General features: G+C 41.2%; 1 protein-coding gene and 1 long non-coding RNA gene across 2 annotated transcripts; one reads left to right on the top strand and one right to left on the bottom strand.

Annotated features, from left to right (window-relative positions):
• Positions 1-3,117: 3,117 nt before the first annotated feature.
• LOC100273847 (uncharacterized) lies at positions 3,118-3,667 on the top strand. The gene has a single exon (NR_156109.1). It is a non-coding gene; the product is annotated as an uncharacterized lncRNA (long non-coding RNA).
• A 1,830-nt stretch (positions 3,668-5,497) lies between these two features.
• LOC100283108 (pollen-specific arabinogalacta protein BAN102) lies at positions 5,498-6,065 on the bottom strand. The gene has a single exon (NM_001156010.1). It carries the CDS (start codon positions 5,914-5,916, stop codon positions 5,740-5,742), a length of 177 nt encoding a protein of 58 aa, NP_001149482.1. The 5' UTR covers positions 5,917-6,065; the 3' UTR covers positions 5,498-5,739.
• Between the last annotated feature and the right edge of the window lie 19,891 nt (positions 6,066-25,956).

Genomic DNA, 25,956 nt, shown 5'->3' with positions numbered 1-25,956 from the left:
TCGACTATAAAGCTTCGACATAGTGACATATCTCCAGACGAAGGGGTGAACCGACTTAAAGATGAAATGACTTAAAGACCCATAATATTCTGTGTCATTATTGTAGTTCATTGTAAAGGGTATAAATGTAATTATATACAGGCTGTGAGCTGTGCCTATAAATAGGTGAACAGTACCCCTGTACTGTTCACGTGCTTTCCTATAATCACGTATTGGACATTTGTTTTGCTTCACGCTGGTATTTTTGCTTTCCTTCAAGCCGAAGGTACATTTGTAATTCGTTATCATTTTTACAATAATGAAATAGAAATAAGTTAATAATAATAATCATGTGTTTAAATTATTTTACATATTTTTTACCCTTCCTCATTATTTGTCGTGTTTATGAAGGTATAACCTTCATAACCTTCGTCCGGAATCCATTATGTCCTGAGGGAAATAATGTTTCGAAGGACGAAGGACTTTAACATTTAATAGTTTTTATGTTGCCTTGTTTTTGATTTATAGCATTTGAGAACAAGTCCCCAACAGTACTTATGGACACTAATCGATGTGAAAGCTGGGGGCCATACATCAGAGAAAATAAGCTCAAGAAGTTTAGTAGATTGATGAACAGAATGAATATATGGTAATTGGTGATTGTTTGCTAATTGACTTGAATTACAAACTGAATGACTCGACTCCTAATGACAATGAAGTTTATTAAGATGTAAAATAGACATAATAATTTGACTCAAAGGAAGACCATAACAGGCATGATGCCACTAATCTAGACGAGCAACAACATACACAAGGACACATTTGATGGTGTCTAGATCTAAAGGCTTGATGGGGTAGAGACCAAATTCACATTGTCCTTCTAGAAGCAGTTTTTAGGTCGCTCGGTCCTTAATAAAGAAATTTCAATGATGAAATTAATAAAATACATTATTATCATGTGAAAATTTATGAACAGAGACAAGGCTTTTGGTAATACCGTGAACATGAAGAACATTGTTTAGGGCGAGAGGACGAGTATTGTATTAAGGTAAAAAGAGCCAAGATATCAAATTTGCAAACCTACAATGTCGCCAACTTAGACCTTATCACCACCATGATATTGTTCCCGGGCCAGACAATATAGGTCACCGATGACATGATTTGTTGCCTCTGTGTGTCATTGTACTAGTTAGGATCAACCTGACTAGATGTAGTTGTAACCGCACCTAAAGGCAGGGCCGTACTTGAGCGGGGCGAGCTAGACGGCTATCCAGGGCCACTAAAATGTTAGCCCCCCACTCAAGTATATACTTAGATTTAATACTTAGTTGTTTAATCACTTCAATCAGTGTTTGCTTGGTTGGCCCAATGCCATGTCAGCCTAGCCCCACTATCATGTGCAGTACGCGACTGCCGACTTGCTACGATCACGTACGCCATCATCGAACCTGGCCAAACCAATCCCAATACTAAATCAGAATAGAATACATTGAGAAAACCAATTCCTTTTGACACCACGTCATCAAAGGACTGGATTGCAGACGCACTGTCGACGATTGATCCTCGCGTGTACACGTACATGCATACTATAGCTAGGCAAGGCAGGAGCTAGCTAAATTATGTTTGGCCTGCTAGATTCTACATATTCAGCCTTGTGAATTCTAATTAAGTATTTTTTCTTACTCCTAAGTAATGTAGTAATCATTTGTTATAGAATTTAAAATATTTTTTATAACTATATATAGATTTATTTTATATACTTGGGTCAAAACAAAGCTTTCGTCAAGGGCCTCTGAAATCACACGTGAGGTGTGGCCTAGGCGCATACAAATATGACAAGTTGGACGTCGAGAAAAGTTGCAGCCACCAGGATCGTGGGATCCGTGACCACGTCCTAAGGGCTGGTTTGGTGGACATAAAAATGTAGAAAATCAATGGGGGAGGAATCTCCTCGTTATTTAAAATACAAGGACAACAAACTACAAGAACACATGTTAACCTTATGTTGACTTTGTGTCATATAAAATCGTAATCTGCAAATCGGATCCTTTAACACGTCTTTGGCAGAATGGTTAGGCTTGGACATCGATCCTAAGCAAAGAGCATACTACAGTGTTCTTCCTGAGCTGTAAAATTATGTCGGTGTTGATATACATAGAAATATGAGTGAGCACCAAATAGAATGTGTTGTAACTTTGGTAAATTAGTCGCTCTTTGATGTTGTTAAAGGAATTCACCATTCTGCTGATTGGTTGGGCGGACGCCCATGGCCTGTCTCGAGGGAGCATGGCCCGCGGGAAACGGACGATTCGAGTGTATCTGTGCATGCGGGCTAAAGAGATATTTTTAGCCAACGTGGAATATGTGGGTGTAGTTTGGGCTCGCTTTATACAGCTAACCAAACAAATGTTGTCGTTTGGTCACCCCATGCGTCGAGACAGCATAGATGTGCGCAGGCCAATCAGAAGGCATATGACTCTGGGCCTATATTTTCTGAATCGCTAGGTAGGTAGGCACAACAGGCTTTTGGCCGCCACAACAGTCTCTAGAGTCCAGGCGTCCAGCCCCTACTAGGTAGCTGAAAAGGTGACATGTATTTTCAAATTACAACAACAGAATGAAAGTCTCGAGAAATGCAAAAGGAATCTTGGGCCTCACATTATTGATCAAGGTATTTCACGAAAAGAAATGCTCCTAATAAAATTGATCCAAGCTGAGGGCGTGCATCTTCTCCATGAATTAAGAGCAATCGGAGCTTTGCAGGTCGATCTAGTCGCTCTTCATCTATTGCAGTCTTGCAGACATGCATGACTACCCTGTCTCCGTTGATAGACAAGTGACAGTGTTTTGGATGAAGCATTTGGATATGGCCCACAGCTAACGTGCGCAATGAGATTCCACCAATCTGTATCTGTAGTCTCGAATGCATTAGGCCACCCATGAACTGTTGTTGCCGTCCAATTGGATGGCAAAGATTCACCTCGATCGGCTGTACGATCATTTTCTGGACAGTAAGATGGTAAACAAGTGGCATTGCCGTTGGTACTAATGACCGGACCCTTTTGGCTATAAATAGCCACCGGCAGTGAGATGAGGCTGCCCACAGCTCAGTCAGTTAAATTCCATCTTTTCCTCTAGAGATGAAGTTTCAGAGCCATTCCCTTCTCTCATGCCCTTCATCATCATACCCTAGTTGTCGACCGCCGATTACAACGGCGGTGGTTATTACCTATAATTCCTGAACTCTTGTATGGCGCTATCCCAGATGAGCTTTTGGATGAGCCTATAATGCTTTCCTGCCGTACACAATGGGTGTTTAATTTCTTTGTCTTCTTGATGGAGGATGGGGAAACCCTTATGTTAGTGACTGCCAGGCTCTTGGCCTTGCAAGGGCGAGGTTCTGGCTTAGTGCACTGCAGGCAGGGCTGCTGATCCACGGTGATAGGCTCATCTCCTGTATCGACTATCCCTTCTGAGCTTGTAAATTTCGTTTTAGCATTTAAATTTTATTAAACTCTCTTTCTTCTCTCTCACTCACTCACTCTCTCTGTCAGTCTCTCTCTCGCTCTCTCTCTTCTTCGTGCATTTGGTAGTGTTTTAATTTCTTTCGGCTAGTAGTTCTGGAGGTGGTGTTAGTTTTGTGCCTTCTGCTGTGCACAGCAATTCTACAATGCTACTAGAATTTGGCATTTGGATTGGCATTCTTTCTACTCTTGTTTTCTTTCCTTTTGTCGATGACGATTTTAGTCCACAAATCCGATACACTGAGAGTGAATTTAAACAGCCCGTACTCTGAACATGTGGTGGATGTTAATGAAATGCTGAATTGTCAATCTCTGAACGTGCGGTGGATGTTAATGAACGTGTAGGTGTGCTTAGTTGCAAATAAGATGAGACGATCTCTTAGATATGATTGTTTGGTTTAAGATTATAATAATACCATCTCAATATCGTCCTTACCTCTCCGTTAAAATTGGACGGAAGGAAGGAAGGGAACGTTGGGGAATGTGGTTGTCCCAGCTTACCCGCTAAAGCGCCATGCATGGTCACAATATGTGTTCAATTCGTATTTCCATACACTGAAACTGATACTTCGAACAGAAAAATAAATGAAACAGAAAAACCTGTCAATACAGAGAAAGTTTGTTCTGCAAGATGTTTTTCACATGGAGGTCTGAGTTGTGGGAAGTAACGGGTGAGAATTCAGATAACTTTATTTGGAATAACTGCAACCTGCATATATCAGCTGCTACAAATTGATAACTTCTAAATTCAAACAACCATATGATGTCGTGAGTCGTGACACTAGCGTCTAGACATGGCACTATTTCACTTTAAGGGCTCAAAAAATATATAAGATCTTTAAGATTATATATAATTTAAAACTTGAACATTTATACCATTATAAAGTAAATTTATTAACAAATCACAATTCACATACACACATCATAATAACATCTATAGACCATCGGTTGGTCCAAGTCGTGACAAATCGTGTCGACCAATTAATCATATCGTGCTCGTGCCGGCCTATCCTACTGGAGTGACGGTCCAAACACGACACTAGGCCCATGTCATGTCGGTACTGACACTATATAAACCATATTCATGTCGTGCCGAAACACTATGGATCATGTCGTGTTTAGTGTTACCCTATTTAGAACGACCCACTTTGCCATACATATGATGAGCGAAGAAGACCATATTACCTTCTTTGATTTTTTTTATTAATGGTTAACAGTGCCGGGTCAGAAAAAATTGAGGCCCTGTGCCAAATTTAAAAGGGTAGGATCTATATTTTTATTAAAATGATTAATAAAAATCTACCACTTACAATAACATACAATGTAATGTAATATATAAAGAAACATATCTATTTTACTTAAATAACATCGTTTTTTAGTAGGTATTAAATAAAATTTTCTATAATATACTTATATTCAATTTTCTCTAAAGCTTCGCTCTTGAGTGCTATTGTGGCTAAATAATATGTTTTTGTTGTACCATAGTAGAATACAAATATAAATCTAGTAGCTTTAGTTTAGAGAACCTTCGTTGACGAGAAGACCTATGTTAGAATCATATAAAGACTCATTTTTTAATTCATTTTTTTAATGCGGCGCTTGGTAGTTCCGCTTCAGCACAATCGACATGGTGTTAATAAAAATAGGTGCTAACATATGTTGTATGAGCGCGCACGGCTAGCATGTGCCTTGGCCTGGCACTCATGGTTAACCGTTCTCCGCAAAAGGTTACACTTCTGGAAATAATCTTGGATGTGTTAGGTATGCGGGCAACACACAACTATAACCATTATTGAAGAATAGTTTTTCTTCTTTTTGATGAAAAGATTAGTTTTTATTCTTAATTTGTGCCATTTGATTACGAGAAAAAAAACCAGTTTAAACAAGGAGTATTTATTACTGCCTCATCCTCTCCAATATAACCCTCGATTTTGAAAATCAGAGTAAAGAAAAAAATCAATAGCCATGAAGATGAAGCTGAAATGACAACAGCATAACTAACAATGGGTATTGATTAATTTCCAATTGTCATGTCCAAACGAATAGTGTCTCCCATTCTCCCCTCTTTACATATCGAAATTAACAGAAAAGGGAGAAATGGCAAAGCAAATAAAATGAATGGATCAATCGACATGTTCAGACCCAAATTAAAGTACTTAAATATATATATAAACGGAATCCAACCGAATACAGGCAATGGCAGCCAGCAGCCTCTCCCTCCGATCCTCCTTTAATTTTACTGCAGGTAGTAGGCGAAGAAGGAGAGCACGGAGGCGCCCAGCACGGCGCCGACGGCCGGGAACGCGGCCGAGGAGGCGCTGGTGGGGGCGGGCGCCGGGGCCTCGGCGGCGAGGACCACGGTGGCGGAGGCGGCGGCGGCGAGGACGGCGCAGGCGACCTTCTTCATCTCCATCGCGACTTGATGTGGTTTGCCGGAGCCGAACGGAGCGTCGTCGGGATCGAGACGAGGAAGAACGAAGGGCACGCAGGCTTATTAGCAAGATGGATCAACGGATGATCACACTTGCTATTATTGGTTGCGCCCTTGCCTGTGGCTAGCTTGCCTCGATCGGGATTGAAGGTTGGCTTCTTATAGCTGGATTAGCCGGCTAATCTTAGGTGGACACGGCAACGGGAGGTGAGGAGAGGTAGGTGGTGGTCGCCATCGCCAATCGCCATGTGGAGGAACCCGCACCGGGCGCGCGACGTGTGGGCATGTGCAGAACGGAGAGGTAGGTGGTGGTCGCCATCGTCAATCTGGTTGATGTTGTTAGCGGGGTTTTCAAACTTTGAATAATGTGTATTGAGGTTAGTTGATCTCACTGTATTTGAAGGCTTCAGATGCCACCTATTCTCACGCGCAGTATGAACCAACCGCTTGCAACGACCTCTATAAAACACTAAAAATAAATTGTAGACCTTGACGCCCCCTCCATTTTTCTGTTCTACGAAATAATGAATGAAATATGTGGGCCTTTCAATCAAAAGAATCTAGATGTTATTTTTTCAAGATGTGTTTTTATCCTACTTAGTACCTAATGATCATTAGAAAATCTTCTACCGCTTTTACAGTTGTCTCTATGTATTACAGTTGCAGCAGTACAAACAACTGACTTTAATACGAAGCGAATAACCTGAATAACCTTTCAAACGTCTAACTAGAGCGCATTGTCTTAATTTGCATTAAACATGGCCAAAATGCTAGGTGATTCAAAGAATTGTTTGGATTAATACTTAGTTTAGCAATGCTTAATCGATATATTTAGGACAAAACTAATAATTATGGCATCTTCTCGGCAACTGGGGCATGCATTTTGTTCTAATTTTATAAAGATGTTCAAATTGACAAGAACAATTGCAGCCCACAGTTCAGATCAACCGATCAAAGAAATTAAGAGCGAAATGTATTGTGGATCTCTTGATTTTTTTTCTATATTCTCATCAGATCCATTAACTCTTGAAGTGACCATATGTTCTTCAGTTTCCCACTTGGATTATTCCAAGTTCAATCTAGATCTAATCATGTATCTGATGAATTCACACTTCAAAGGAATCCGTTCAGATGAAAGAGTTCATTCCTAAATGCACTGTAGCCTACTTGAAAAGATCAAGGGCCCATATAATCACTTCAATGAAAAAAAGAAAAGTTTAAAAATGTACGGTACATTTCACTTTTAAAGAAATAACCAGAGACAAAACATGCATACCAATAGATGTTAAAAACAGCACAGTACTGGTTTACAAGCCTTCCTAAGGCACGGTGGCCAAAATGATCTTGACACCTGCAAAACGCAAGCACATAACCTGTTCAACGTCCCAGAATAACCAATAATACCGGTGTCCAACGATGGGCATTTGGCATCTCAGGAAAAAAAAACAAATTCAATCGAATAGATAGCTAAAACAACAAATAAGGATGTGTTGGAATATGTCTCTAATTCATTTTATATATTTAGAATATTCTTTCTTGTACGCCTATAATATAGGTCCTCTCTGTAACTTGTACTTTGCGGTTGATAGTTGATCTATGTTCTCGTAGTTGTTTGCTCCTCTATATTAGAGTGAATTTTTACACGTAAATCTTTGTGTCTATTTTATTTCACTAACAAGTGGTATCAGAGCTAGAGTTAGACACATTGTTTTTATCTACATTGTGGTCGCCGCCGCCGTCGTCGCCAGGTTTTGCTATTTGTCGCATTATGTCGACTAAATTTGATATTCCGAAGTTTGATGACAAAATTTGTTTTGCTATTTGGCAGATTCAGATTAAGGCTGTTCTTACCTAGTTGGTTGTTCAAAATGAGTTATAGATGTGACTTGCTGACATGACTGATGATAAGTGGTAAGATATAGATGAGAGAGCTTGGTCCGCCATACAGTTTAGTTTATCTTTTGATGTTCTGTGTGAAATAATGCATAAAAAATCTGTAGCAACATTGTGGAAGAAAGTTGAGGAGTTGTATATGACCAAGAGTCTTGCAAACAAGCTACGTCTCAAGGAGCATCTTTACACTATTCGTATGTCAAAAGATAGATGATGAAGATAAGGCGATTTTGTTGGTAGTCTCATTGCCCCATTCTTTTAACCATTTTAAAGAAATTATGTTTTCTGGTGAAGGTTTAATTATTTGGGATCTGGAGATCATAAATCCAACCTTTATTGCAGTTATTGCCGAAAAAATACTCATCATATTTCTCAGTGCCCTAAAGTGAGAAATAAAGAGGAGAGAAAGAAAAAAGAATCGGATAAGCCTTCTGCTGAAGTCAGTTTTGTTGAAACTTTGGATAGTGGAGAAACTCTGTTTGTTGCCTCTGTTGAAAAGTGCTCTTCTTGGGTTCTCGATTCCGCTTGCACTTTTCATATTTGTTCGCATAGAGATTGGTTTTCTAATTATGTTCAGTCTCATGCTAGTGACTAGTGAGGTTGTTATTGGAGATGGATCCACATGTGAGATTATTGGAAACAGCTCTATTTATATCTAAGTTCATGATGGCAGTATTAAGAAACTTGTCGATGTCCGTTTTGTTCCAAAATTGAAGAGAAATCTTATTTCTTTGAGCACTTTAGAAGCAATGTGATTCATTTTGCTGCTATTGATGGTGTTCTTAATGTTTCTCGTGATAATCGTATTATCTTAAAGGACAACCGTTTGAGTAATCTATATTACCTGCAATATTCAACAGTTGATGTTGAAGTTGTTTCTATTGCGTTCCAGAAAAGAGGTTATTTTGATGATACGAAGTCGTGCTTCAGTTCCAAGTCCAATGATTACTTAGACTTGGTTGATATTCAAATTTAGCATCCTAGTGGTGTTTGAAAACAGGTTTATAGATTTAGAGTCAAGGTGAGATTTGTTGAAATATGCCTTTAAGGGCTAGTTTGGAAACTCAAATTCTCTTCGGGATTGAAGGGGATTTGAGGTTACCAAAGTAGCCCTAATTCTTTTTAAATATTTGGAATATTTTTTCATATAAGCCTATAAATATAGACTCTCCCTGTAACTTGTATTCTGTGGTTGATAGTGGATCTGTTTCCTCGTGGTTGTTTGCTTCTCTATATTAGAGGAGATTTTTACACGTAAATCTTTGTGTTTATTTTATTTTCTAACAGGATGGACCACTGATGGAGTTCAATTGAAAAAAAAAATCGATTGCGAGTTCAATCGGACATTTACCAACCCGACCATCAAAGCGAAGTAGCTAATCGTATGGGAAGGGGCCAAAGATTCCTTTTAGATGTAAAATAAAATGGTGTCCCGAGTCTCCTGACCAGACTGGCTACAGGCTGCAGGTGGTAGGTTCAGTACGCATGCAGCCTGAAGCAGGCTGTCGGATTATTTGTTCCAGATCGCAATCTCCTCCAGCTCTATATTCTGTGGAGGAAACACAATCGTACTTCTGTTACATTGTTAAACACATGAGTTAACCACCGATTAGTACCATCCCTACTAATCATGCTGGCAGCTAGGTAGTAATGATGAGAACAACACATCCATAGCTAGCGAGAGATTCTTAATCTGTCCATTGGACAGGACGGCGCACACAGCTAGTACACTGATTTACACCAATCTAGAATGAAAACTATTAGAATCAGATCACATTTAGAGGAAAGATAAGGAGAGAAAGCAACATAGCCTGCAGCTTGTACAGCCTGGATGGATAAATCTGGCCTGAGCAGGTTGATTCGCGTTATGGCTGGACAGATTCAGATGCTGATGCTTGTGTCCCTAATCATGCGCCTAACTGACAGTGTTCTATTATAGTTAGGGTCTTTGCGGCGAACTCATGTGGGTGGTAGAGGTTGTTCGGCGACCGCATGTAGCCATTATTTCGGAGCTCCGATCCTGCCACACTGTTTTGTTCTTCGTTACAACAAGTCGGAACAGGCTGTTCTGATCCAGCCTCCGTTCGATGCGGTCTGCATTGATGAAACGAACTGTTGTGCTAGAAGCGAGCCTTTGCACCATTGCCTATCATGGTTGTGGTGGAGGGATTGAAAGTAAGCGGTCTGCATTGATGCAAGGATGTTCTGATCCAGCCCAAGGTTTGGAGCCATCAACTCTTTCCTGCCGTAGCCAACGAAGACGGAGAGCTTGGCCGAATCTATCAAGTCTAGGACCCCAAGGTCTTTGGTCGAGTTATTTGCTATTACAGTACTTCTTATATTAGGCTTCTTTCTTGTCACACCCGGATTTCAGGGCACCAAGATCCGGGCGCGAACATAATCACCAGGTGTGCTGGGACCAAGTCTCACACATATGATGAATCATGGCACAGGATCGAATGTCACATCTTTACTATATAAGAGGAGTTCTATACAAAATAAATACATAAATAATTACATTATAACGAGGCAACGGTCCAGCAACCCAAAGTTGATTGGGAGACGACGGCCTAAATCTCTCTCACGAACTCGCCACAGCATCCTCCATGCGCCTCATCCTGCGGTACCTGTTCTTGACCTGTGGGGGGTGAGACAGCAAGAGTGAGCTCACATACGTTCATCGCTCAACAAGTTGTGGGGAATAATGTGCATGAACTCGCCAAAGGTGGGAGCTCACGTGAAGTGTAAGGCTTACCAAAGGAGATGGTTAGAGCTGAGCATTGCTCTTAAAGTTGGTCAAAATTTTATTAGCAATTACTAAGTATAAGTAAATACCAACCCAATTAAGTAGTAGAACAAAAGTAACAACATCACCTGCGATGCAATGCATATGACAAATTGAATTTAAGTTCCATAAATTAATCATGTGAGGGTCCGAGCTGCTCATGACCGTGAGCACGGCTAGTATACCAGTTTTACACTCTGCAGAGGTTGCGCATCTTTACCCACAAGTCATGTTACCCATCTGCCAAGGGATCGTGACTTCCCATACACCTCTACCGAGGAGGCGAGGCAGGGTAACACTACGAGGCCTTTACAAAGTTCCACTAGCTTCAGAAAACCCGCTACAGTTTATAGGAAGCTCCAATGCAGGAATCCCTTGCAGGACCGCCATCGCAGCAAAATCCTCCCGAGGGCCTCCCTACACTGACCACTCCCCTACTGCCCTTGCCCCTTTCGGGTAAGGTAGTCCTCCACTAGCTTTCCTAATTAATCAGCCAAGGGCATCCCATTAAACCCTTGTGGTAGCACTGTTTTCCCGGGTGGTCGCTCCATGTTCCAATCAACATAATGATCTTATCATGAACAGTGATAATAAACAGATAATAAAAGTGTGATCATGAATAATGTATCTTCATACCCAAAACCACATAAAGCACTAGCAAGCACTACCCAAAAAGTTCAGTGGTAAACAAGGTATAAAGATAATCAAACTAGGGTAACCTATTGGGTCCCATCAAAATTAACCTATGCAGATCATTATGATTAATCAGAACATGAGTAGGTAAAAAGAAGTGATCAAGGGCACAACTTGCCTGAGACTTGAGATTCCAGGTACCAGGATGATCTTCAAGATTCGTAACCTCGCTGCTAATCGTAGCAATACAAACAAACATGGTATAGGAAAATTTAACATCACAACAAACATATATGCAAAATACATATTAATAATCTACATATTAAAATAAGATCACAAGAAAAAGAATTATTAATTTTGGAGTTGTAGATTTTAAGTTATGAATTTTCAAAGGTTTTATATGCTTGGAACATGATTAAATGAGAATTAAATTTTCTTACTGTTTTCATGACAAAACAGAGACTCTAAGTGATAGACAGTAATATTACAAAATTTTAGAAACTGGAATGGAGTGATTTGGAGTTCATATGAATTTCCTATGAATTTAGCAAGTTTCTGCAATAAATTTAATACTAAAATTCGTTTTCTAATTGATTTTATGAATATTATCCACTGTCTGGACCTCGCATCGATTTCCATAGAATCCAGGGGTTCATCTACAATTCTCCCAAGACACAGACTGCCTCCCTACAGGACGGCGGGTTTATTATAGGGATCTACGGGGTTTCTTTTGCATGATGGCATGGCCGAAGGGGTATGGCGAGATCCTAGCCGTTGGATTAGATACGGGCGCGCCAGATTAAATCATTATTCCTGCGAACCGGTACGGAATCGCATCCGTTGGATCCGAATCAAACGGTGAGGGTTTTATTACTCTAGATCTATCGCTGTCCGTCCGATCCAGATCGACGAACCAGATCGAAACGTGGTGAAAGGGTATGCGTGGACTAATCACAGCCGTTCGCGCCGATCCGACGGCGCACGATCTCTGCCCTAACAGGGCACACACGCTCGGCGGCGCCGCCCCACGGCGGTGCGCCATGACCGGCGGAGCTAAACCCCGTATACACGTACCCGTTTTCTAATTCAGCTCAGATACTCAATGCGGAAGGCTTAATGAAGATGGGGGTAGGTTTATTACCGCAAATTGATGACTCGACGGCGCTGGCCACGGTGTACAGCGGATTTCGCGGCAGTGCCCTACGACGGCGAGCAATCGCCGATGGTGCAGTTGATCAGTTGTCGTGCTCGGTGCTCGGTGAGCATCAACGGTGTCCACCGAAGACCCTGGACCACTTCCCGGAGCTTGGGTGATGCCTACGGCCCAAGGCAGCGACGGCGGAATCGTCCCTTCCCAGCTAATGGTGCGCGGCTGCGGCGACTGGCTACGGTGCCTGGGTCTGCGCGAGAGGATGGAAGAGGGGTAGTTAGGCCAGAGGACGGGCGGCGACAGTACTTGTATTGCCGCACGAGGAGGCAGTCCGCGCGCGGCGCGCAGTCAGTTGTAACAGCCCGGACTTCGCGCGGAGGACGACGGTCAGACGATGCGGGGTCCGTGGCAAGGTGAGCCACGGGGATTTCGGTCGGGGAGGTTGGAGGTCAGGTCGCGGGCGCAGTCGGCCGAACCAGCGTGACCCCGCGCGGAATCCGCCGTCCGCCGATCTCGGCGAGAGATTTCCGCCCGCTGAGTCGCGTTCCGTTGGGAACGAATGACCTGACCAAGGGGGCCCACCCGCCGGTGGTAGCGTGACACAGGCGCGCGCGAGAGAGAGGATGACTAGCGGCCCCGTGGTGTCGGCGTGCGATAGCCACAGTTGGGCCGCGCGCAGGCATTTGTTACATGGGCCGGAAGCGGGATCAGTTGGCCCACGCAACAATTCTGGTCTTCTTTTTATTTTCCTTTATTTTCTTCTCTCTTTATCCACAATTCAAATTTGAATTTGAATTTGGTTATGAAGTTCACCCTTGATTAAAAACGTATTGATTCATATTTTAGTAGAAGGCAGTTATATTCCTATTCATATATTTATTTTTTTATCTCATTTGCATAGTATTTTTCTCTCTTTTCTCAATTTCTAGGGTTTCCTTAGAACTTAAATTCTAATTGAGCATTAACACCTTTTTACATTATTTTTTTATATTATGTCACAAAATGCACACCACCAAAAGCCTCAGCATGATGCACAATTTATTGGCCTACCTTTTTATTAATTATTTGCTTTCCCAATGAAGTGTTCACATGTGATGATACATAAACGTCAAACTCACATATAGATAAAGAGAAATCATTTTCTCCATTTATTTTGTCCCTAACAATTACAAATTGGGTATTACATTTCTGTACTTGTAACTTTATCTTTTCTATAATAGTACTCACAAGTGAGCCTATTCTTTAAAATGGTATTATAACCCATTTTAATTGTTTTTATTTAATTTTCTTATTTTCACCACCTAAATTAACCATGTTGTTCTATCAGTTCTAGCAGGAATTTAATAAACTCACAGAGCAACTGTTTAAACTTTCTTATCAAGTAGATAGCGTTTTTGTATGTTAATTTTATTTGGCGTGAAGATGGAAAATAAATGAAGAGGATCGTTTGGAGCTAGTCAACTAGGTCAAGTGAATGATAGCTGCTATCATATATAACTAAACCGGTCCCCAATAATAAACATGTATTTGGAAACTATAACTGCGATAGCTAATAGAAGGCATGCATTAGTGAATCGTGATGAACATAGATGTAGAGGGAGAAAGGAAAATCAGAAAAGTAGTGAATACAATTAATTTAAGTGGTGATAAATAACAAAAGAAAATAAAAAAGATTAAAAAGAGATCGGAGTACTATTTTAAAGGATATATTCACTTATGAATACTATTATAGAGAAGTTAAAATTATAAATACTAAAAGAGAGAAGCCTAATGAAACAAGTATCATAATAGCAAAAAGCTCCCTTTGGATCGATTTATTTGCTTCATTTTAACTATTTCGTTGTTGTTTTTAGCTTGATTATTTAAGACTTATCATGTTATTAATGCACATGGTTTTATTGAAATGGAAAATGATTTTACAAATCCAAAAGGTGATCTTGGTATTCTCATGGAATTTCTTTAAGACTAAGGAATTTTCTAGTTTCTAAGTGTCACAAGGTAGAGAAGGACACTTAGGTTAGTATATATATTTTTTATTTTTGTAGTGATCTCACTATTAAGAGGGGTTAAGGCCAAGTAACTTGATCATGGAACTCAATCACCTCACTCGGATGCACGCATGGTTTACTCAAACTATTCTAAACTCAAAAAGATTACTTGAAGCCTATGTCTCTAGAATGGTCACGTTCAACTCAAGATTTGAAGCAAAACACTCATAATCAGATAGTCTTAACACCGGTTGAACCGAGACTCAACGATATATACGCGTCAGTGGATTTCAGCAGTTAAGGCAGAATTCTTATACGCACTAGTTAAACTGATGTTGTCCAAAATGAGCGTCGATATAGTTGTCTAGTGAGTTGGGTTTTTGATGAAAATTTACAATTTATACTCATCGGTTAAACCATCGGTATTCAGTTAATATACATCGACCAATCTCAGCGTCAAGGATAAAATTCACAATATCACCAGTTAAATCGATGATGATGTTTCGTTAATGTCAGTGTAGTTATCGAGAGGAATGGTATTTGCTAAACTTTTGACAACTACATTCATTAGTTATACTGATGCTTGAGACAGTGTAAACATCGATGTATTTGGAACTTAACCCAGGGTTTATTATTGTTGGGGGCCTTCGGCTTCCGAAAGTCCTCAAAAACATGATTTGACAATGTTTTCCAAGTGAAATATGTGAACAGGTACCTTCAGAATTGGGTTATGAGTATACAAGAGTACGGTCAGGATGAAGCTTGAGTGAGACGGAAGGCGATTATGACGAAGGATAAGATGATCACGAAGCTATGCACAGAAAAGCTTCGGCATGACAGCAGAAAATGGGAACCGACTTAAAGACGAAAAGGCAAATTAGACCCCGAAGAATTACTATAGAGTTATTGATAAATGTAAAGGGCATTAATGTAATTCTACACGGGCTGCGTCCCTTGCCTATAAATAGATGAACAGTACTCCCGTACTGTTCACGCTGATTGGGCATTCGCTTTTTGCATCACGCCTTGTACCTTTACTTTCCGTCAAGCCGAAAGTACATTTATAATTTGTTATTCTGGATATGATAATGGAAATAAAAATAAATTGGTGATAATACATATATTATTCTTCATATTTCATATATGAATTCTTCTTTATCATCTATTGTGCTTACGAAGGTTCTTTCCTTCATGACCTTCGTCCGGAATTCATTATATCCGAAGGGATATAATGTCTTGAAGGACGAAGGACTTTAATATTTAACACATTTTATGTTGCCTTGTTCTTAACTCTTAGCATTTGAGAACAAGTCCCCAACATTGGCGCCCACCTCCGGTGAACTCACGTCCATTTTTTGAGTTTTGAACACCTTCGGCAAGCATCACCTTCGTCATGCCGCCGAAGAAAGCTTCAGCCACAGGGGCTGCCACTCTGCAGCCGCTGGATCCCAATCAGGATGTCCTTTCTCTTAGGGAGGCCCAAAGCCAGAAGAGGAAGGCCACCAGTCCAACGCCTCCGGAGGACGACTTGGATCAATAAATCCAAAACTTGGAGATGCTCCATCAACAGGTCCAACGGAAGAAGGAAAAGATGGCTCGTCTAGCTGACCTACAAAGGCAGATAGACGAAGCCTCTGAAGAAGTTCATCATCTTGCTCAAGATGACCAGAACCGAAGGCCTCCGCGCAGAGAGCTTCATCAGGAGGGTTTCTACAACGAGGACGACTAGTATGAAGATTTCCATCATGGAAATTTTGCTTTTGATGATACTTCTCCTCTGTCAACAGAACTGCAGGCTACACCTTGGCCCCAGTCTTACAAGCCACCCCAGCTCCCCATGTACGACGGTCATTCAGACCCGAAGCAATTCTTGATGAGCTATGAAGCAACCATATCTTTGTATGGTGGCAATACTGCAGTCATGGCTGTCAAGAGTGTTGCACAAACCTGGTACTCCTCTCTTCGGCAAGGAACAATCACCTCATGGCAAAAGCTGAAGGACATGTTGATAACCAGCTTCCAAGGGTTTCAAACGAAGCCGATCACTGCTCAAGCTTTATTCCAGTGCACCCAGGACCACGAAGAATACCTTCAGGCGTATGTCCGAAGGTTCCTGCGTCTGAGGGCACAGGCACCAATAGTGCCCAATGAAATTGTCATTGAGGCCATGATTAAGGGGCTTCGGCCGAGACCTTCAGCTCAATACTTTGCCAGGAAGCCTCCTCAAACTTTGGAGAAGCTGCTCCAGAAGATGGACGAGTATATTCGAGCTGACAATGACTTCCGCCAAAGAAGGGAGGAAGCATACAGGTTCTCTGAAATGACCAGGGGCTTCGGAGGAAGGTTCCATCCGAGGCACGTCAGGTCAATTCACAACTCTGCTCAGAGTGATGATAGAGGGAGTTAACAACAAAGGCCATAGTATTCCTCGCAAGCTTCGGGGCAGCAGCAAAGCTCTTTCCGGCCGCCAGCTCCAAGGGGCAGAGGCGCCAGGGGCTTCGGAGGAAGATTTGGGGATCAGTCAAGGAAAATTTATTGTCTATTCTGTGGTGAGGACAAGGGCCATACTACCAGGATGTGCCATGTTACCATCCAGAAGCAAAAGGAGATAGCAGAAGCTGCAGCACAACAGAGTCAGCCGAAGCAAGTCATGCATACTACTTCGTACCATTCGCCTTACATTCCAGAATATGTAGGCAACCACCCTGCAGCTTCTGTTGCTTCGGCAAGCCAACCCCAAGCATCTTAGCAACAGCCTCCACCTCCACCACCAACACAACGAGGCCAGCAGCCAGAAGGGAGTCAGCACACTAACCTCCAACGGGACTTCAGAGAAGAGTCAGAAGCTCGTACAGTCAATAGCACTGTGCCAGAGTCGAAGCATATTTACTGACAAATATCCTACCCCGACAGCAGTTTTTCGCATTCAGTATTATTTTCTTTTTAATAAGGAACACTTATGAGAGGCTTAAGTGCTTTTTTGTCGTTTTTAATCTCTTGTAACAGTTTTGCTTTTTACCATAATGAAAATATATCTTCTCCATAGGCTTAAGTTGCCGAAGCATAAGAATTTATGGTGGCAAGGAGGACCTTCGAATTATCAAAAAATTTGTTCTAAGGAACGCAGCGTAATTTCTTTGAAGTAGCAAAAAGTCGTTCCTAAAGGAGCACAGTGTAAGTTTTTTGCTCAAAAGTCGTTCCGAAGGGAATGCAGAGCTTACAGCGAAAAATAAACGTTGATTCCGCTGAAAGTAAAAGGCGAAGAAGCTCCTAAGGGAGGCTTACAGTGAAAAATAAACGCTGATTCCGCTGAAAGTAAAAGGCGAAGAAGCTCCTAAGGGAGGCTTACAGCGAAAAATAAACGCTGATTCCGCTGAAAGTAAAAGGCGAAGAAGCTCCTAAGGGAGGCTTGCAGTGAAAAAACGTCGACCTTCGGAAAATATCATTTTGCATAACATCACATCATTACATCATTCGCATAGCATAACATCATACATCATATTGCATCAACAACGCAAAGAAGGGGGTCCCAGTATTGACATTCGAAAATTGTTTCGAAGAAATAGTGACAAGGCATAAAAATAGCCATTGAAGAGTTATACCTTCGTCAAATGGAAAGATCTATTGGTTATTAATTCTACGAAGATTGGTTACTGATCATATGAGAACACAGATATTATTTATGAAGCATGAAAAGAAGGGAAGGTGTTTTTTCGCCGAAGGCTAAAAAACGGTATGTATATGAAGTTTCATGCATCGTAAAGAATAGAACCATAAATAGTTAATATATCACATTCAAAGTTACAAAATATTACACATGTTTCTCAACAAATATTACATTCTAAATGTTTCTACAACAGCATCTAATCTTCCCTTAGGACTACTTCTGCAGCTTCGTTTAGTAGCTGATCAACAACTTTATCCATGATGGCTTCAGCCATTTTCCTAATTTCGTCATCCCCCTTCGCGTGGGGGCCCGCAGATGGCTCAGCAGGTTCTGAGGGAAGAGAAGATACGACTATATTACTATTACAAACCGTGAACAAGTTCGAAATCAAAAAATTACAACAAAGAGTCAAAAACCACTAGTCAATACCTATTTGCCCTTCGGGCTCTGTACTTTTCTCATCGGCCTCTGCTACTTTTCTAGTGTCATGAATGTCTTTTTCGCTTTTCCGTATAATTTCTTGGGCCATTTCCCGGCCACCATTGTCCCAGATGTCGGTGAAAAATTTTCCACCGACCAGGCTTGCTTCGGCCGAGGGGTCTTTTATATCTTCGGAGGATAAGGCGGCTTCGGATTGTGCCAAAAATTTCACATGCTCACAGTCTTTCCTCTCCAAAATGGTAGCAATCCCCTGGCACCCGAAAAGGCACATATGTCTCCGCGGCTATTCAAAATTTCTTCAAAGGCCTCAGCTTCGTGGCTGATCCATTCGATTGGGCCTTCGGGGTCACCCCTTATGAAGTCCTCTTCACTTGAAAAAGCGCCAACGCTGGCGAAGCTGGTTTTTACTTTCTTAGCACATTCTATTGACTTTTCATAGCATCTTTTCCTAGATGCACGAAGCTCTTCAACGCTTTTTTCCAAATGGTTTCACCATTGTTCACTGATTTCCCGTTTTGTTTCTTCAAGTGTGCGTTCCTCTTTAGCTCTGGCTAGTTGTTTTCGGAGATCTTCAATTTCATGCCTCTGAGCCTCAGCTTGAACTTTAAAAGTAGCTTCGTCTTCTTTTATTCTATTTATCAATGAATGCAATATTTTATCTTTTTCGAGACCTTCGTTCCTTAGTTCAATTACTTCGGAACGAAGGTTGCTCAGGGCCATAACACATCCTTCATCCTCGGCATCTTTTTGGGCCCTGAGGGCATTACTAAGTATAAGGCCCTGCAAAGAAAAATGTGTGTGCGTCAACAAACTTAAGCAAACGAAAAATTTTGGTTTCAAGAAAAAAATACAAAAACTTCATTTTTGCACCTTTAAGCTATTATACGCCAAGCTGTCGGCTAGATCGTTTTTTGATAGCACAGAGAGCCTGTCTTCTAGTATTGGGAATCCGAAGCTCTTGCTCATCTCCCGACAGACAGAAATCTCCTTGCTGTCAGGGAGACAATACAAAAAGTCTTCTTCTCCAGTGCCGTTGAAAATCAACGCCCCCTTTGGATATTTCAATTTTTGGGCGTAAAACTGGGCCTCTTGCTTTTATTTTTCAGACAATTTTTTCCCGAAGCATGACGTAAAATATAATCGAAGGCTTCGGAAGAAGCTTCGGGGGCGGCAGTACTAGTTTCTTCAGCCGAAATTGGCTCTTGCTATTTTTGTTTCTTCGGCTTCCAAGGATTTCACCTTGGTGGGCTCTGAAGGCCCAGCTTCAGTTTCAGATTGTTGCTTTGAAGCTTCGGCAACAAAGGCTTCAGTATGCACTTCAGAAGATTCAACAATTTTCTTCGGAGTTGTGCTTGAAGACTTTATTGTCTCCAAAACATCCAGCACATTAACCATCCTTTTTCTTTTGGGGGTCAATGCTGGCCCCTTTTGGCTTGTTGCTGCCTCAATTTTTGCTGAAGGACTTAGAACTTCCGATGTCTTTGGTTCTTCAGCCCTCGGTTCTTCTATTTTTTCTGTCGCCGGCACTTCGGCCGACCCTTCAATAGTCGGCAGGGGAGTTGGTTCTTTAGCTTCGGTGGCCGAAGAGGTCTCACCGACAAACTCAGGCACTGTGGCCGGTTCAATATAACGTGGTCGGTGTGTGAGAACCTTTACCCTTTTCCTCTTCAGCGTCGGCTCGCTAGGAGCGGCTGAAGCAACTTCCTTCGCAGAAGATGTATTCTTTCTTTTTTGACCCCGCGTTGGATAACGGTAGTCGGGGTAGACAAACCCAATTGCATTAAATACTCGGTTGAGTCTCTTTTTCTTTCGGCCTCTGAAAGCCGCTGATAATGCAGTATCTTCGGCCTTCGAGTATAATCCAAGCAATTCATCACTTATGGCCTCAATACTTTTTAGCCAGTCGTCATCTGGCTCGACGAATTTATCTCCATATTAGAATGTGTATTTTAGCCTAACTAATCCACCTTCGTCAGTTTCTCTAACGGTCTCCTTCGGCATTTCCCACTTTTCTACAAGTGGCCATACTCTGAAGGCAATATGTTCTTGGACCAAATCCCTTGTCCCAATAAAAGAGCAAACCACGCCGAAGGCTCTCTGGCATTCTTCGGCTGCTTCATTAATTTCCACCTCCGGCCTCCGGAGGCCGAAGCGTTGCCAGATGGGGCGCATAATGATAACTTTAATATCTTCGCGTATTTTCAAGTCATTCTTCACATAAAACCATTCCGTCATCCAGTCGCCGGGCCACCTCTTTCGAAAGGTTGGCACGGGACAGCTTGACCCAGACCGGGCGCCGAAGCTGTAGTAGCCAAAATTGTTGTGATACTGCTCTTTACCCTAGGGTTTTGTCTCATACAATAGCTCATGTATGTTGCAGAAACTTTTTGCATTTGGTTCTAAACCTTGGCTCCTCACGGCCCAGACGAAGATGCCCATCCTTATGATTGCTTCGGGAGTAAGTTGATGAAGGTAGATTTCAAATATCTTCAGTACTTCCACGACAAAATTGCTCAAGGCAAACCGCAGTCCAGCCTTTAAGAAGCTTCAGAAGATTACGACTTCATTCTCTTCGGGAGTAGGCACAGTCTTCTCCCCGTCATCTGCCCTCACAGTAGACATGTCTCGAAAATATCTTCCCCTCATGTTATCAAGATGACTCCGTTTAATGCTCGATTTTCCGAAGACTGTGTGACTTGGTCGCCACGGTCGATCTTTGGAGTCTTCACCCCCACTTTCTACATCATAGCTGTCACTGTCACTAGTGTCTTCAGATAAACCCTCCAAAATCTCCTTAGTGATCTTCTCTGTATTGGTCTTTGCTATTGATTGAAGAAACCCGAGATGCATCTCCTCAGAAAGGCTCAGCTTCGATTCAGCAACAGCTTTCTTATCGTCAGACATCTTCGCAAACGCTGAGAAAGCGCTCTCAAATCCGAAGCTTAAAAATTTAAAAAGCCAAGCAAGTGTTGTTGCGCACAGGCTAAAAGTCGAGTGAGCAAGAGCAGATGGCAAGAAAGCGTGCCAAATAAACTCGTGGTGAGCTCTATTTATACACCTAGTGCGTTGAAAGCTAGAGGGCCCCGCTTGTCAGTGACTGTTGCTATTCTAGCAAAGGGAAGGTGTTTTTCGGACCTTCGGCTTAAAGCCTTCGTCCATGTAGCAATATGAATTCATCATTCCAACAAATTAATATTGCGAGGGGCTACTGTTGGGGGCCTTCGGCTTCCGAAGGTCCTCAAAAACATGATTTGACAATGTTTTCCAAGTGAAATATGTGAACAGGTACCTTCAGAATTGGGTTATGAGTATACAAGAGTATGGTCAGGACGAAGCTTGGGTGAGACGGAAGGCGATTATGATGAAGGATAAGATGATCACGAAGCTATGCACAGAAAAGCTTCGGCATGACAGCAGAAAATGGGAACCGACTTAAAGATGAAAAGGCAAATTAGACCCCGAAGAATTACTATAGAGTTATTGATAAATGTAAAGGGCATTAATGTAATTCTACACGGGCTGTGTCCCTTGCCTATAAATAGAAGAACAGTACTCCCGTACTGTTCACGCTGACTGGGCATTCGCTTTTTGCATCACGCCTTGTACCTTTACTTTCCTCAAGCCGAAGGTACATTTATAATTTGTTATTCTGGATATGATAATGGAAATAAAAATAAATTGGTGATAATACCTATATTATTCTTCATATTTCATATATGAATTCTTCTTTATCATCTATTGTGCTTACGAAGGTTCTTTCCTTCATGACCTTCGTCCGGAATTCATTATATCCGAAGGGATATAATGTCTTGAAGGACGAAGGACTTTAATATTTAACACATTTTATGTTGCCTTGTTCTTAACTCTTAGCATTTGAGAACAAGTCCCCAACAATTATATACACCGGTTTAACCGACGAAGTTCAAAAGAGGATGTCGGTTAGTTGTTTGTACAGTAATGGCTAGTTTTTCAACAAAAAAAACAAAAGACATTCAATGGACCGATGTTGACTAGAGGGGAGCGTCGGATTAATCGGCGATGCGTACTTTTTCTGGCAGCTTTTTTCCAACAACTCTATTCATTGTGCTGCCCATATATACCCCTGCAATGGGTCATTCTCATATCTCTTGACACCCTAAGCTATTCGTACACACATCCTATAGTTGAGAGACATATTTTGAGCTTAAATCTTACATTTGTTGATCATCTGCTCACTCAAAAGCAAGGCTAAGAACTTGATTATGGAGAAGCTTGTGTGCATTCATTCTTGGTGATTGGTTCCTACTCAAGCGAAGGCTCTAACTTGTTACTCTTGGTGATTGGCAGCACCAAGGCGATCTTGGTGATCTGTGTGTTCCTTTTGGAGCTTACTAAGGTTTTGTGGAAGCCCAAAGAAAAATATATACGTGACTTGAGCTCCACCACGTCGGAGTTGGTGAATGGAGACTCTTAGTGAGAACTCTCGTCTTGGTGACTTGGAAGGTGACAATACCCTTGGTGGGTATCACAATGTGGAGTAGGGGTGGGTGCCAAACTACCGATACCACGAGAAAACACCGATTGTCTCTTGTCTATCTCTCTATCATTCAAGCATTACTTTCGTGCAATATCTTGCGCTAGAACTTACTATCATCATAAGTAGCTCTCTCTTTGCTTAGTATTCCATCTTTTGTGTAGCGGTGACTCTTTACTAGCATGTGTATGAGCTTTTATCTTGATAGCTAGCCGGTTGGTGAACTGAGCCTTTCACTAGAATTGCATAGACTAAGGTTGTTTTATATTGCTTTATAATTTTGAAAAAGACCCAATTCACCCTCCTCTTGGGCCATCGATCCTTACAACTACCTCTCACCGTAGTTATGCTAGCTGTCTGAGGGTTCTAGCGTGTTGCCTAGGTGCAGTACAAGCTCGCAAGCGAGTCAGTAGCCGGAGTTGTGCTGTCGTCGTTCTTCGCCCTGACCGACCAGTGGCCATGTCCGCCGCTGCTGTCGAGCGTCCTTGCTCAGGTCACCTCAGTGGACAAAAGCACCACCAGTAGATGTGTGTTGCCTGGAGAACAACCCTAGCTAGTCCCCATCGCTGGCGAGGTCACCGGCGGTGAGCTTTTTGCCCTACCCGTCGATGCACCCACGGTTGGACCGAGAACACTGTGCTGGGTTTTGGGGGTCTGTGTGTGAGTGCCTAAGGGTAGCTTGGGGTTGAGTGAGAAAGACTTTCAGAGGATTTTTGGGTTTAAATTGGTTTAAGGTTTTATATTTAATCCCATTTTGCTTGTTAAATTCACCAGAAATTATAAAAATGTTCAAAAGTAGTGAAATCAATTTTGCTAGGATTGTTTATTTATCTTTATGCATTAAAATTCTTAAACCTTAGGAAAAATAATAAAGTTAGATGTTTATTTATTTATCTTATGTTAGGGAATTTAAATAAATACTTAATATTCCTAAAATAATAAAAGTTATATATAATAATTTCTAAACTGAAAATTAATAATAATAATTAAGAATTAGGTTTATGAGATTAGTCATTATTTAATATTTATTTTGTAGCAAATTAAAATGATTAAGGTTAATTTAGTGTCTTTTTAAGGATAGTTAGTGTTGACTTGCAACTTTATCATGAAGATAAATTGTATAGTCTCTTTTATCAAAAAGTTTTGCATACTCTAATTATATCATGCATCTTATCGTAGTACCAAAAGCTTCTGAAGTGGAATTCTTGAAATTATTTGAAGATCCTCACGAATTTGAGGAGTTTATTGAAGTGGTTCCTGCATCATCAGTGGGATTTTCTAACGAAACTAACATTTTCAGGAACCAAGGCAAGCCCGGGATTATTTATACTTATTAATTTTAGAAATTCCAAATTTATGTGTCCAAATTATTGGTTATTTCCTATTTATGCATCAAGTCTAGGAGTTGATTGAAACTTTACTTTTATGCAAAATCCAACCTTGATTGTCATGACATCTTTGCCACCTGTTCAGAAATATTTAGTAAGGATCAAATGCTTAGCGATGCTTAGATGTTACCTTTAGATAACAACTGTTACCTTATACCTTAAGGAAAATAGTATCTTACAATTAGATCAAGGAAATGGCTTTAATTTTGGAAGAAGTGGACAGAAGTTAGAGATGGTAGTTCTGTCTACTAAGAATGAATTTGATTAAAGACCGTTCGTTGTTCTAACCACCGATCAAGTAATTTTATTACTGCCATTGGGAAACCAACAAGCCCGATAGGTTAGTTGCCTCTTAGGGTAGAAATATCTGTATCCTATTTGGCGTGGGTGTATGATGGGGACGTAGCTTGAAACTCATATGGTGGTGATTAAGTCAGACGCGGGTCTCAAGTGGGGGTGCGTTCCCGGGTTCGTGTAATTATATTTCCAGTCTTTGGGTACAACTAATCAAAAGATCATTGTATGCAACCTGGACAGTTGCGCATAGCTGGTGATAGGGTATCTCCTGCAAGATGTAAATTGATCCGGATCGCTGCAATTCTCAGTTATGAATGTGTGCTTGATCACTATTTAAGCATCACAGTTAAACATTTCGGCTTATTAATGTTTTTCTTGATATAATATTGTTCAATGATCTTTAATTCCACTTGATTGAGCGAAAATGATTTATTCACCTAGAATGGTTAGGTAAAGAATTAATTTATGCTAAAAATAATTATCCACAAGTAGTAAGCTTTTCGCAAAATGTTGAGTCAGCCAATCCACTAAAATGCCTTCATATTCCTTGAAGTCTTAAAATTTTATTTTGTTATATAAGTTAGACAGATCAGCCTTGCTGAGTACCTTTGTACTCAAGGGATTCCCTTGTTTTTAAGAAACATAGGGTACTCCTTGAGTCTCCCAATACCCAACCTAGCTATATAAATATTTAATTTCCCAGATTGTTTAGTTCTAAAAACTCTTAGAATGGTTTGACTTGCACTTAAATTTGAATTATATCTATCATTTGTAATAACTCGTGCCTTCGACATTTATGTAAAAATATAATGTTTGTTGATATTTTCCTTTCATGGAAATGATCCCGATGTAGGGCGGTTCAAGTTTATCGTGGATTATTCGGGTTGTCCGTATGACACTCGATGGACTACCAGGTTTGAACTATCTTAAGTGTGTTGATGAATCATCATGATTCATGAGCTCCCCCTCTAGTTGCGGGGACGAGTGGTGTCACCCAGATTTAAGACAAATCTGGGCACGTTCATCGGTCAATAAGTTGTGGAGAATAATGTGCATAAGCATACTTACGGTGGGGGCTCATGTGACATGTAAGGCTTACCAAAGAGAATGGTTAAGTGAAAGTCGCCTAGAGGGGGGGTGAATAGGCGTAATCTGAAATTTACAACTTTAAGCACACACTACAAGTCGGGGTTACCGTTAGAACAAATAATAAGTCCGGGAGAGAGAGGGGGAAAGTCAAATGAGAATCAAGCGAATGAACACGGTG

This window comes from Zea mays, chromosome 9 (genome assembly GCF_902167145.1).
Source record: "Zea mays cultivar B73 chromosome 9, Zm-B73-REFERENCE-NAM-5.0, whole genome shotgun sequence".
Taxonomy (NCBI): domain Eukaryota; kingdom Viridiplantae; phylum Streptophyta; class Magnoliopsida; order Poales; family Poaceae; genus Zea; species Zea mays.
This window is presented reverse-complemented; position numbering and strand designations above follow the sequence as displayed.